At 39.0% G+C, this 14,744-nt stretch overlaps 2 protein-coding genes across 2 annotated transcripts in view; one reads left to right on the forward strand and one right to left on the reverse strand.

Annotated features, from left to right (window-relative positions):
- Positions 1-2,375: 2,375 nt before the first annotated feature.
- tnfa (tumor necrosis factor a (TNF superfamily, member 2)) lies at positions 2,376-4,801 on the forward strand. The gene is made up of 4 exons (XM_084562968.1): positions 2,376-3,296; positions 3,412-3,439; positions 3,665-3,721; positions 3,855-4,801. Exons 1-4 carry the CDS (start codon positions 3,135-3,137, stop codon positions 4,322-4,324), a joined length of 717 nt encoding a protein of 238 aa, XP_084419094.1. The 5' UTR covers positions 2,376-3,134; the 3' UTR covers positions 4,325-4,801.
- An 8,382-nt stretch (positions 4,802-13,183) lies between these two features.
- The window catches only part of gabbr1b (gamma-aminobutyric acid (GABA) B receptor, 1b), a 43,589-nt gene continuing 42,028 nt past the window's right edge, over positions 13,184-14,744 (reverse strand). The window contains exons 17-18 of the mRNA XM_084563595.1: positions 14,321-14,464; positions 13,184-13,623 (exon numbers count right to left, since the gene is read on the reverse strand). Coding sequence (XP_084419721.1) covers positions 13,339-13,623; positions 14,321-14,464 — 429 coding nt within the window. The 3' untranslated portion in view covers positions 13,184-13,338. The remainder of the gene's footprint in view (positions 13,624-14,320; positions 14,465-14,744) is intronic.

A 14,744-nucleotide genomic window follows, 5' to 3' on the forward strand; every position in this document is an offset into this window, starting at 1 on the left:
ATAAGTCCATCAAATCATCCTGAAATGTAACTTAAAATATACAATATTACTAACTCAGTCAAATTGCAGTTGTTGTGAATAACCACTTTCATTGAATAATAGAATATTTCTACAGAGGTTTGTGGCATCACATTATTATGCTGAACCAGTGTTTCATGAATACCAGTGTTTCATGAATTTGGTCTCTCTCGTCATGTAATGAGGAAGCCAAACAGAGAGTCAGTCTCTGTGAATCTGGGGAAAGTAACAACTCTTTTTTTAGAAGGGAATTTGCTTTTTGTGGCACTTTTAGAAACAGAAAATACCGTGATAATCAGGGTGATGTACTGCAAACTGAGGGGAGTTTTTGTTGAATATTCTTTTCAAATCCAAATGCAAAATAAGATGCCAAATTTGTGTGTGAAGTGGGCTGTAAACCACAAACCATCTTTCCTGTCTTGAGCTCCCCTCCTACTGAAGTTAAGCACCTTCATTGGAAAAGTTTTAGTCATTCTTAGTGAATAAGATTGAAAGCCATATTAGTAATCCCCTTTTTTATTTCATACGTTTATTCTTATCATGTTTGTTAATGTTAAAACACTCACTTTTTTTATAACTCTGATCTGAAGGGGCCATCATTTTACTACATTTAACTGTCAGCTAGAAAATGTAGCCTCCATTGAGGAGATATTGTGTGCAAGAGTGAGTTGTAACCACATGATAGCATGTTATCAGCTGTTTGAATACAGCTGATGGAAAAAATTCCAATGTTACTCCTGTCTTTGTGACTTGATCTGGAATTTCAACAAGAATTCTACTGCTGGAGTTTTACCATGGTCTCATTGTGTGTTTTACATATTTCCAATATAACAAAGTCCAATTTAAGTCACATACAGTGGCGACTGTTATAGAGAGAAAGAAGGCTAGGAGGATAATGTACGTCCTTCTGTTGATGCTATAATACCTCTTGTTAGCCTTATTAGTAACCTCAGTGTCACAGAATCAGATGAGTCCCAGATTTTAGCAAAACACCATCAACACTATATTTAAAAAAAAATGATCATATTGTTGTATATACCAAGGCACTGATGACCTGTGACTGTTCACAACGGCTTAGCTTTATTGTAAAAGTAACTTATGTTATCTTTGATCAGAGTTCAATTAGTCCAGACAGGGGTCTTGAAGCAAAATTGAGTTGCAGATGCCTCTTTCCCTTCATTATTTGTGCTTTCCACCCAGTTATCTTCAAGTGCATATAGAGAACACAAAGCAGACTAGAAAATACTAACAAGCAACTCTCAAATTAATTTTCACTCAGGGTATGAATCTGATTGATGTGCAGGAGAAAACAGGTCAACAGTAAAATTATTACACCAACTTTCTTGTCCAAATTTGTCCCATGTGCTTGGCGTGTTGCTTGTGATTTTAAGACATTTTGGACACACCCCCTTTTGGTTTTATGCTGCAATTAAAATGATGTTACCTGGTAGCTCAAGTGTTGTGCCCACAGTAGTTATTTCGGGGTATTCAGGCGTAATTCTGACCATGAGCAATGGCTTAGCTGGTGATTGTATCTTGAACTTGACTTATCTTTTCTTTTTTGTTTTTTAGCACCTTGCAGTGTTACCCCACCCAAACTGTAGCGGAATGACATGCTTGTCCTCTGACATGATCTCTGACTTTCGAAAAGTGGGTCGAGCCAGTGAAGAAGGAAGCATCATATTCTCCGTGATGAGTAACATGTGATTTGTAATGTAACCACAAAACCTCCTTAATTTAACAATTGTCCATTTTGTACAGCATTAATTTCCTGAACTTGGATATGAAATGAGTCCTATGTGCCAAGGAGGTTAACATTTTCAGCAATGTTGTTCTGCGAGGCAAAACACTTCTGTGTGGATTTTTATGAAATACAGTGGATTATAGACCTAAGGTCAGGGAGCTAAAGACTAGACCTTGTGCGTGATCCAGATAGGAGCTTTCTGCCATCAGGCAATATATTATCTATACCAAACCAAGACATACAGAATTAAGTCTGAGTGTTTGCTTGGTGTATTCATTCCAACTGAAATAATGTGCAGGACTGATATCTTTGTGTTAGTTGCTTTCTCTGTGACACACTGCTAACTGTTACAGAACTGTGGTTTCTATGTTTTATTAATGAATTACTTTTACATGTTTTGAAGGCCGATGGGTTGTTTGAACTGTCAACTTTTTCAAGTTTACTCTTATGGCAGCAAATGAAGGAGGATTTTCCAGGGAATGAAGGAGGATGCCAGCAGCCAGTGGCAAGACAATTACATTTTTGATGATCAGCTTTTCCATCTTGTTTTCTATCAAACTGAGATTTATGGCAGCTCGACAATATGTCTATCAATGTCTATTAATATGACTGGATCAATGACTAATTCTCCCACACAGACTCCCTTCTGCTAATAGACATGAAACAGCCACACTCATTGTTACTCATCTCAGGTGATACTGTTAGTTATTGTCTCTCTGTGATGATTTCCTGGGCACCAGGTGAAAACCTGAGAGTCATTATACCCAAGTGTCCTTGAGCAACACACTAATCCCCTACTTGCTCCCAGTCAATACAATAGGCATGCTATTGGCATTATTATGAGAATGAACTTTGTTGGCTGCTTTGATTAGTTGAACACATTTCTTATTAGCCAAATGTGACTTTGTAAGGCCTTTAGTTTAAAATGGTACACACTACATGTGTTTTCTGTAATGTTGTCAATGACTTTAAATGGGATAGCCTGATGTGAGTGTATGTGTGATGTGGGTATTTGAGAGTATGTGCCAGGCGTGTATCTGCCGGCCTGTGTGCGCGTGCATGTGTGTGGTCTCTGAGGTGTAAAAGAGGTTTCTGCGCAAATGTTTGTGGATGTACCACTGGGATAACTCAGTCATGTACATAGAAGCCATGTGTGTAGGAGTGTGAGGCGTGTAAGTTCCTCCCAAACTCTGGGTCTCTTCCTCACCAAACTTTTGTGCACTCATAGAGTGAGTGACATCACTGGAGTTTCCCCAAGAGGAAACTGTTGTGTGCTTATTAACAGAGCCTCGCAGTGAGAGCCTGCAGATCATAGCAGAAGAGCAAAGCAATCAAAACAGCAGCTGAGCGATCAAGGAACTCATTCAAAACAATGGAAGGTGAATGCAAGGTAGTTCTGGACACGATGGTCGACACAGAACCCAGGAAACAATCATCACAGGGCTTCAGGCTAAGCTCAAAGCTAATCATGTCCCTGTTGACATTCACACTTTGCCTCGCTGCTGCTGTACTTCTCTTCAACAGGCATGCTAAGGTAGGAATTCAAATCTTACATTATAGTACCCAGATGATTCACAAAATGAGAAGCTGTACTCACCTGAACCGAGCAATTCTATAACAGTCTCTTTATCATTCTCTTCTTGAAACAGAGTAATGGACAACATGAAGAAAATGATGGTGAGTGCTTTTCCCTTGATTCTCTCAAATGTTTAATAATATACCTTTAGGTTAATAATGATGGCATTTCACAAGTAATGATTAACTGATCTCCTTGAATGTTGTCAAACAAATATGAAAGTCAAAAGAGTATAGTCTTATTCAGATATTTCACATATTAGCAACAGAATGTCACAAAACAAAAAAGACCACATTTTCTAAAATTGTGTTTTCTCTTCTTTGCAGATCTCCGTCACACGCTGAGACAGATTTCCCATGTAAGAGCTGCCATTCATCTGGAAGGTAAAAGCAATCTATATATACAACATAAAAGGACTTGAGGTCAAACTTTTGCCTTAATAGTACATTTTATTTCACACTAAGTGCCAGAGATATGAGATCTTTTATTTCAACATTTCTCTATAATATTCAACAGGAGAATACAACCCTGACAGAACGAACTCAGTGGAATGGAAGACTCAGGTGGATCAGTCCCACTCTCAAGGAGGCCTAAAACTCGAAGACAATGAAATTGTGATTCCTGAAAGCGGCCTCTACTTCGTTTACAGTCAAGCATCTTTTCGGGTCAGCTGCAGCAGTGACCCTGACGACACCACCTCAAAGCCCATGGTCCATCTGAGCCACACTGTGAAGCGCTGGTCCAGCTTATTTGGAAATGACATGTCAGATGATTCTTATCACACCATCCTGTACTCTGTCCGTACGGCTTGCCAGAAGACAGCCAGCAGTGATTCAGGTGACGAGAGCTGGTTCTCGGCCGTGTACATGGGAGCTGCTTTCAACTTGAAGAAAGGAGACCGGTTGAAGACGGTGATGGAGAAGAACATGTTGGAGAAACTTGAGGACACACCAGGGGCGACCTTCTTTGGTGTATTTGCCTTGTGAAGACAGGGGGAGGCAGCAAGTGAAGACAAAATGCACAAGTAGGAGAGGAACCATTTGACATCACTGCAGATCCACTGAGGCCTGCAGACTGCTGTCCTCCTGGAACTCTCACTGCAGACATGCAGTTGTCATATTAGGATAAACATCCAAACTTTAAATGAATGTACAACCAAGTCACTGAACTGCAGCCATGAACACCTTAGCTATCTCTAGTACTATGTACTATCTATTCAGTACCTTTTGTTGTACTACAAAGCTTAATCTCTACTGTCTTTGACTTATGAAAAGAAAGTACCATGAGTGCTGCACATCTATTGTTCACTACAGACTGACAAAGGTGTATAGATAGGTACACGTCTAAGGATGTGCTAATTTAATGTGCTAACAGAAGATTGTTATATTTATTTTATTTATTGAAGTATTTATTTATTTATTTATTATTATTTGTGTGTTTTCTGAATCTTCCCAATGAATGCCTTAAACAGTAACTGTGCTGGATTTTATACATAATTTATTTAAATTATTTGTTCAGGTATTTATATAGATTATTGGTTTGTTTGTTTTTTTGTGTATTTTTGCAAAATTTCAATTAAAGCGTCCATGGTGCCCGTGGTGCTAGGAAACGTTTGTATAGACTCAGTGTTTGCTAAAACATTCATTCTTTTCCATGTTTCAAAAAAAATGTGGAGATGAAATGTATAGTTCAACTGCTAAGCCTGACTAGAAAACTGATTGAGAAACTTCAGGAGAAAGCAGCAACTAGCGCCGGGGAGGAAGTTGCAGCTATTAATGAGTGCACTGAGGTTACGATGTCACCCACACAGCTCTGAAACCACAGTGTTCTATTGCCTTTTTAAACCTTCCCCTCTGCACAGCGGAAGATGCCTCAATACGTTTCCTTGAAACACAAAAAACATCTCTATGAGTTTGATATTTTAATGATATTTTGATCGACATTAACACTATTACTGTCATGTCAAACAGATACTGAGACACTGAATTTCATTTGAGCTACTGTGGAGATGGCTAAATATAATATCCAAGAGCTTGTTGATTGGGGTATCAATGGGCTTATTGACTTTACTATTGAGAGTGGTGTGGAATGATTTGGATTTTTGGAATTGTTTTGAGCCATATACAAAAAATAGAAACTGAACCCAACATAGGATTTTTACACTACATTCTAAAAATCAAGTCCAGTGGACAAGTGGACAAGTCCAGTGTCCCAGTTGCATACCCTGTATCACAATGCCTTTAACATTCCAAGTCTTTATCTTTAGCATAATCCACTTCTCTGCTGTTGTCCGTGCCAGTGCTCAGTATGTTCTGAATTCTAACATCCTTGTGTGGCCAAATACAGCGAATGTATGAATTAGACACGGAAATGTTTGTAGTTTGCTGTAAACATTGTGTTTAATATCACATGGGTTTTAATGAGACTAAGGTCATCTCCTGTCTCCTCCACTGTCCTGAGAGGGACAGCTATCTTAACTTGTCATCTTGACGGATGTTAAGCTGTGCAATAACAGCTCTTATTTTGTTGAATACCTATTGCATCGACTCAGGAGGCAAGGAAAGGAATCGATTCAATCCAATATCATCAATAACAATTAAAATTTACTCTGGATGCTTTACAGAACCCAGAGCCTGAAACCACTCGAGCAAGAACTAAGGAAAAAACTCAAGAAACCATGCACAAACCCAGTTCATTTGGGGCTACATATTTGCTTGAGGCCGACCGGTAGAGATGGATATAAAATGGGAGGTCGGACAGAAGAGAAGGGAGGAGTAGCAGTAGCAGCAGTAACAAGTAGATAAATCCATTCATGCATCTATATAAAGCACACATGCAGCATATGTACGTGATACAAACAATGTATGTGTAACCATGTGATACATGATATATGGGGAAATTGATAATGGATTAAAAGAATAGATAGAGCCAGCATTAAGCATTTATTGTAGAAAACCTTAGTGGGTATACAGTGTGCTTCTAAAGTTACTAATATGACAATAAACAGTGTGATAATTGACATGTCAGGTGTGATATTTGTGGCATAATGTATGGATCTACCGTATGAAGTAGTAATAAGCAGATTGGAGAATTATGCATAACATTATGATTACAATGGAACAATGGATAACTGTAAGAGAGAGTGGGATTGGTGACATGTTTTGACTGGTGTCCTTATTTAGCTGTGGTAGTTACTGCTGCACACTGACTCATGTCTCTTCCTCTATCAGCATCAATTCCGCCGGCGTTCTTTGCCCAAATTTGGAATTTCTCACTGCAGCGGCTGTGGCTCAGTAGGTAGAGCGGGTTGTCCATGGGTTAGCCGTTCGTTCCCCGGAATGTGCCACATGTTGATCTGTGAAGATTCTCAGTCATCTGGGTCATCCAAGTCGCATCTCCAAGACACTTTTGTTACAGCTTTTATTTTCGGATAAAAATAAAGCTGAATAACGAGTCCAAATCAGATACTTAGCAACTTACAAGTTCTTCATGTTCATGCAATAGTCTTTTCAGATGAAGCTATAATTTTTAAAGCTGCATTACTGATAAAGTGGGTAGTTAAAAAAACAAAAAATTCAAGGAAATTTTCAAGATAGTCTTACTAAGAATAGTTCCCAACTCTAAAGAACAACAATCAACCAATGACTAAAATGAATCACAAATGGGGCCTTTTTGTACAGTTGGTATTTTATTACTCATGCAGTCTGTGATGGGTTTGTACAAGTCAAGCAAAATGACATCAAAGCTTTTCTGTAACCTCATCATCGGGATCATCAGTGATATTACATAAGATACCATGACTTGGCTCTGTGCTCCGTGCCTACTTATTTGCAGCGCGTTTCTTACTACATACAGATCACCAGTTCCTCAGCTCAGGGGAAGTCCCTGATAATCTGGTAATCCCCTTGTTTCCTCCTCCATCAGAACTAAATACCACGAGTAGAAAGTATCAGTGTTTCATTTTCTCTTTTGACGTGTTGCATTTGTGGGCATTTTTGTGTGACTGTATAAGAAGAGACTTTTTAAGATAAGACAGGACGTTACTTATTTCATTGATAAATTTGAGTGTGTAACATGTAAGACTATGTTGCTGTCCATCACTAGTTGTCCACCACTACATAAAGTCCACCCAAACATTTGATTGGTGCCCAGCTGATCTTTCCAGAGCACTTTCCCACTAAATTAACCCAGACCTACTTTCATACAAAAAAAAAAAACTATGTGAGCCAGGAAGTTGGTAACTGACAGGTAATGTCAACCACATTATTAGCTCTTACAATGATGTTAGGCCTTCTATGTATGTATTCATATACACACAGAGGCACATGTCACACACACTCACACAGAGGCTAACACAGGTAGGATGTTGACATACTTACCTTCACTGCTGCCGCCTTGCTGTCTTTGTGAATGTTGGGAGAATGCAAGTTTTCTGAGAAAGTCTTATTACAGGAAATGTGCTCAGTTGAGCATGAATGAGTGACAAAATTTGATAGCATCCACCCAAATAGATTGTGAGATGTGTTGCAGCGGAGCGAATTGTGGGACAGACCGACAGATAACAACATACTGAGGCCTTGCTTGCCAGTGGAGCAAAACATAGGACTATATTACAAAATATTCAATTTATTGTCTTCAGGATATCAGGCAGCAGATCGGATGTTGCGCCATGTGTGTCACCATCTGTCTGTACAAAGCCACAAGTTGTAAAACCTATTCCATAGATTAAAATTTCTGATAGGGTAGACCACAAAAATTTACATAACCACAAAGGCACACACGTGAATATTAATTCATTTGCAGCAGCAGGTTGTTATCAGTCGAAATACATTGTTGAACTACATGGCTGCATGCAAAGAAATAATATACATTTGTTAATGTAACTCAGCCCTTAATTTGCTCTTGCATGACAAGGAAAAATTCCCTTTTAACAGGTAAAAACCTTGAGCACCCTGTCTAGCAGTCAAAGCCGTGAGCCTTTGGTGGTGGCTTGTTTGGCAGCATCCAGAGTCCCTCTTGAGGACATCTTCATACTTTCGAGTTCCAAACTTTTATTACTCAGATTTCTACTGTATGTTGTTTGGACTCCAACCACTTTCAACCACAGAAAAGAATTCGATATCAAAATGTCCAGCTCTGTAAGATCATTCACATGTGCTTGAATTCATTTTTTTCCTTTTACTCCATCTCTATACCCTTTACAATACTCACGTTTTTGTCAGCAAAATGTTAACATGGAAGAGTCCTTCTGAACTACTGATCCTCCTCTTAGTGGGCAGAGTGGGCAGCTGTGGTTGTCCACAAAAGGTAAGCGGTTTGATCCCTGGTACATGGACAACACAGCGAAGTGCAGGACAGTAAACCTCGAGTTGCTTCCCATATATACACTGATCAAGTATATGTGGGATGATCCACAGAGGCCCCTCCCCTCAACCCATAGGACCCAAAGGCCCCCGCTAATTACATTCTGTTGCCAGACACCACACCCAGAGAATGGACCCATGTCCATTCTCTGGGTGTGGTGTCCAGAGAAAAATAAAAAAGAAAACAATTTTCAGGAAAACATAATGCAACATAAATCCATGCTGTTTTGTCTCAGTTAAACAGAGAATGGACCCATGTCCATTCTCTGATGATTCACAACTGTTTTGGAGACACAAGGGAGACCTACACAATATTAGGAAGGTAGTGTATATTATGTTCATTCATTCATACATTCATTCATTCATTAATTCATCTTCAGTAACCGCTTGTTCCTGTTAAGGGTCGCGGGGGGCTGGAGCCTATCCCAGCTGTCATCGGGCGAGAGGCAGGGTACACCCTGGACAGGTCTCCAGTCTATCGCAGGGCCAACACAGAGAGACAGACAAACATTCACACTCACACTCACACCTACAAGCATGTCTTTGGACGGTGGGAGGAAGCCGGAGTACCCGGAGAGAACCCACGCAGACACAGGGAGAACATGCAAACTCCACACAGAAAAGCCCAGTCGGCCCATGGATTCAAACCTGGGACCTTCTCGCTGTGAGGCATCAGTGCTAACCACCTCGCCACTGTGCTGTTTCTGTTTTTAAACACGGACAGACATCAAATCTGTGCTAATATCTGGAGAAAAACAAGTAGTTTTATTTTTATTCTTGCATTTGAAATGATCTGTGATCTCAGATGGTCTAGCATATAGAAATATATTTTGAATACTGTACCACAGGAAATACAGCTGGGATATGCAGAGTCTGACTGATTATTTACATTGTTATTCACAGTCCTTGTGCATATTCTCATGTGTATCAACATAACAGCTTCACTGCTTTACAGACTCAACAGTTAAAATACATCATCACACACAAATATAGAGCAGATATTTACACATGGTCACTTGGAATGAATGTAGCACTACACAATGTTCTCATGTTTTTTTTTTTAAATCAGCGCCACATACTCAGTCAGTCAGTTCAGAAGTGCTCACACCAATGAAACAAGCTCTGCTGCCACACAGAGAAAACATGAGAATAAAGTGGAAGTCAAGACGCTGAAATGTTTATGAACAAAGACGAAGCAATGAAATGAAAATTAAAAACTGGATCCTTAATGAATAAAAAGAACTGTCACAAGGACTGGCATATACAAATTTCAATATAATAATGTGATATCTTAGAAAAAGCCATCAAACCCCCCCACCCCCACCCCCGCAGGAAAAACACTAGGGTTGATAGTTTGTGTAAATGCCAAAATCTAAATAACAAACCTTGTAACCAGTTATGTGACTAAGACCTCTGTTGCTATGGTGAATTTGAATTTGTATTAGAGGAAGTAGGCACATGCAGTTAAAGACACAATGGGTGTATATATTTCTAGTTTCCTACTGAGTCACTTTTGCCCAGGAACATGATTTTCAGTGATGATTTTCACGACAAACCTCTAACATTACCAAACATTAACCAGTAGCGGCCAATCAGAAAGCAGCTAGCAACTGCAAATTCAACATTGTTCCTTTATACATATAAAAGGAAATTAGGAAAATCATACCACAGCCTCTTTTCAGTGGACTTTTGCCAAATATTTGGTCAGCGTTTGAGTCAGTAACAGTTTTCATTATGTGGAAACCTTTACTTTTTGACTAAAATAACGATGTCTGACCTACTTGCGGTGCCATTTAAGCAGTGCTTGAGACATCAGCAGCTCTCTTGTTATATAAAACTTTGTGAGAAACATTTGTGATTCGGAGAAGCTCAGACAGACACTAAGAAACCCATTTTGTTATCTCTGTCAGGTATACAGAAATAACACAAATGACAGAGTTTCACTTTCTGCCATGAAAACCTTCAAACTTCATCAGAAAAACTTGATAGATATTTTGAGGTGACACCAAAACAAAAAAAGCAGAAGAGTGAATAGAAAAGAGAAATACTGCAAAAGGCCTTTTAGAGGAAGTCTGATGTCATTCTAGTAATTTCAAGAACATGTTTATTTTAAGCTGAGGAGGAACTGTGTCAAACCTGTCAAAATGTAGGCTTTTTGAGGGGGTGTTACTCCTACTAATACTGAAGAATTAAATGACTTGAAGCAAGAGAGCAAGTCAGATGTGAAAACCAAAATGATCTTTCATCTGAGCCCCTCAAAATAACATGATGAGTATCACAAGAATTAATACTTGTCCCTTCCTCATTTATCTAGTCCTGATCCAGTTAGGGCAGACGCCAACAGTAATTATTACACATGTGATGACACTCAAATCAATATATCTTTTTCACTGGATGATTTTGATCCCCTTTAGTCACATGTTCCCCACAGCATGCCACAATTACCTTTCCTAAAAACAGACAAAACGGAGGTGACTGCACAGAGCAAAATGAAAAAAAAAAAAAAAAAGATACAATAAAAGGTGGCGTTATCATGTCTCTGTTTTAACTCAGTCCCTAAAAATACTGTCACAGAAAGATGTACCTAAAAAAGAATAGGTGGATTTGAAATGCACTGTAAATACGTATTCAAAAATTGTATTGAAAAAAAAATATATATTAGTTTTGTAATTCAGGATTTGAAAACTAAATATTTTTTCCTAATTTCACTAGAAAAGCTAGATTAAATCAAAAAGGAATAATACATTTCACATTTTGTAGGTCAAATATTTAAAATTCTAAATCACAAGCTAATCTTCTAATCTTGATCTTTACTGCACTGTTTTATTTGGTCACTCAACCAGAAAAAATAGAACAGCCACCAAGGTACACTTCACTACACTCTTATTTATGTGTTGCCAGTTGGAAGCTAGTCAGTATTTGTTGCAATGTAAGAGTACATGTAGGGCATGCACAGTGTGCAATGATACAGAATGGTAACAACATGGAAGTCAATATGCGATGCCTGCACAATGGAGATAAAGAAAAAAAATATGTTCAGCTCTTACTTACTATGGGTGTCTGCCTTGTTCTCGATGCCTCTTCCACAGGAGAATTAAACACCTAGATACAGCTGCAGCTTAACGTTAAACACAGGCAGTACAGATGCTTTCCTTGGTGATATGAGCCTCATGTAATGCTCCTTCAGCTCCTGAGAGTGGCAGTCACACCACTTGATTCCTGAAAATATCTGACAGATGACAGCAGTGCCCTCGGCTTACTTTTTTCAGCCTTGAATCAACCGGACTGAGTTGATCCACAGTGACAGGTTTAGTGTTAACAAGCACAACTATCTAACAACTCTGCAGTCTCTTTGAACAGAGACCAGTAACAATGTAACAACCACCGTGGAACACTGAACAAGAGGAGCTAAAATAACAAAGCTTATTTTGGAAGGGACATAACCAGTAACTGGCATCTTTTCCCACAAAGTCTGTCCTTTTATCTAGCCTCTCAATGCCGTAAATAGCACTATCTAAACACATTAGGAGTTCTAAGGTACAGATATGATAAATGATTTGACCCTCTTAATTTGACCCTCTGCTAAGTTTTCATTTTAAAGAGTGCCACGTTTAAAGATGTCTTAAACGTGCGATTGACGGCTACATACATGATCATGCTAAGAAACTGAGGCATTGTATACATTTGAGTGGACACAGGTAATATTGTGTGTTGGACACAAATGTTACAGTTTAGTAAGTAGCTCTTTTGAACTATTTACTGGATATGAGGCTACCAAACTCTTAGTCTTCAGTTTCAAGGTTTGCAATACATTTGCTTAGAAAACATGAACCATAAATATAAATTAAATCTCTCTCTCTCTCTCTGTTGGAATAAATGAAGAGTTTGATATTATCATTGTTATCCTGTTGCACTACAATCCTCAGACTAATTCTGTAGTACAAGACAAGGTTGTCTTCCATGAGTTCATGAGCCCTGGGGATGCTGACTTTATCTCTGGGACATGCATCATTAGACTCAGTCTTTTAGCAGTATCATACGTATAGCCTTTTTGTGCATATTAAAGACCATTTCACGGGGATTTAAGCAGAGCCAGCTTCATTTTGTCAAATGTAATTAACAAACGGCACTCCCACTAACTAAATCACTGGTTGTCAAAATTACCAAGATGCATTTGATTTCTTTCGTCTTCTTTTTGTGCACATTTTTGGCAAACTTGTTAATGCTGTAAACTGCATTGTTTACAGTGTTACTATTAAATGTTTGGCAGGTTAACACATGTTGAAGGTCAACTTCTCACACTCAAAATGGCACATGGAAAAATCACTAGAAGATGAAAGGTGACAGCATCACCTTAAAATGAACAAGACAGTTTTTCTTAAAAAAAAAAAAAAAAAAAAATTACACATAGTTCAGTTCAGACAGAGTGAAACAAGTGGAAATGTAAATCTTCACTGGCGATTTCTTCGACGTGAACCTTTCCACTGATTATCCTCAGGTCTGCTGATAGGTGGACATTTGGAGTGAGCTTCTCCAACAAATCTGCTATTCAAACTTGTTTTTGTAGTTCATTTTTCCACCTCTATGTGATGATGAATGTCATTACTATTCACATCTCTCCACCACTCAGCCTCATCTCACTTGTAGAGAAGCTGCAGCCGGCTGGTGTGGCAGTTATTTCGGCTGATCTTGCTGTCTGGCTGGTAGAGGCTGGATGAATTTGCGAAGGATGGAGGAACGGAGAGGGGGTCGGAGGTGGGTGCAGGGTATCCTGGGGGAGGAGCCAGGGACCTGGGATCAGTCTGGGTGATGGCAAGAGGGGGACTGTGGTTCTGATTGGTGACAGTGGATGCTCTTCTCCTCGATCGCAGGGCTTGTCGCTCGGACAGTTGGTTTCTCAGCTCTGACACGCGCTCTTCTTTCTGAGGGGCCACATTGTAAGGATTCAGCAATCTAGTTTGGTTATAGTTTTTTAAAACCTAGCTTTATCGTCATATAATGCCTCGCTATATTACTCTAGAAGAGTAAGAGTGGTATGAGCAGCATCATTTACTGTGACACTGCCAATTCAACACATCTGTAAAATAGGGTTCTTCTCACCTGTGAAATGCTATATAGTACTTGTGGTTGGTTTAGGTATTTCTTTCATTAGAATATCCAAAAGAATGCAGCACAAGCATTTATTTGAACTGGCTAGAACTGTAATATGTAATATGGACACATTTCACAAACCTGTATCATGTGTCTGGCTATGTATTTACCTATGCCATGGATAGATGTGATGACAACTGACAAGCTGGCTGCTGAGTAAGTCTTGGATTAAAAACTTAAAGGCTTACCTGCTATATCAATGTCACTTAAATTCATCATTGTTACCAATTACATTCATCTGTGCGCTACTGTGTGCTTGTATTTGCATATACTGAAGCTTTTCTTTACTGTTGCAGCTATAGTTTTTCTTAATGCTGCTATAGCTTTTATTTTTATTGCTGCTGTACCAGAGAGCTGCTAAACTTTATGTCGATGTTTTTCTTCCGTACAATGAAATTCTTCTTCTTAAATATGAAGGAAAAAGAATGAAAAGACAATTGTACGGACAATAAAAAGGGCCTGGCTTACCTCCTGAATTATCTTCTGCAGCTCCTTGTTCTCTCTTTCCAGTTGTCTGGACTTCTCCTCGTCATTGTTATTGGTGGACGAGCCGGTCTTCATGGTCTCCTGGGCATCTGACTGCCACTCACCCCGTGTGATCAGACGCCGCATCTACAAATCATGCACATGTTTTCCTTACTATACATGTATAGAATACCAGAATAGTATTTTGCTGTTGTTTCAATAAAAAAAAAACAAAAAAAAAAACATTTTGTTATTTTAGTTTTTTATTGATTAGACCTCTTTCTATCTCCTGCCACCCTCTGTCCATCCTCCAGATGTCCTCTCCTTTCTCCATTCCCAGTCAACCATACTGTAACCTGTTGGATCTTTTGCCTTCACGTCTGTTATCCCGCATTTTACTGAAGAACTGTTCCTAACTGACTTGTTT

Source organism: Chelon labrosus (assembly GCF_963514085.1).
Source record: "Chelon labrosus genome assembly, chromosome: 16".
Classification (NCBI taxonomy): Eukaryota; Metazoa; Chordata; class Actinopteri; order Mugiliformes; family Mugilidae; genus Chelon; species Chelon labrosus.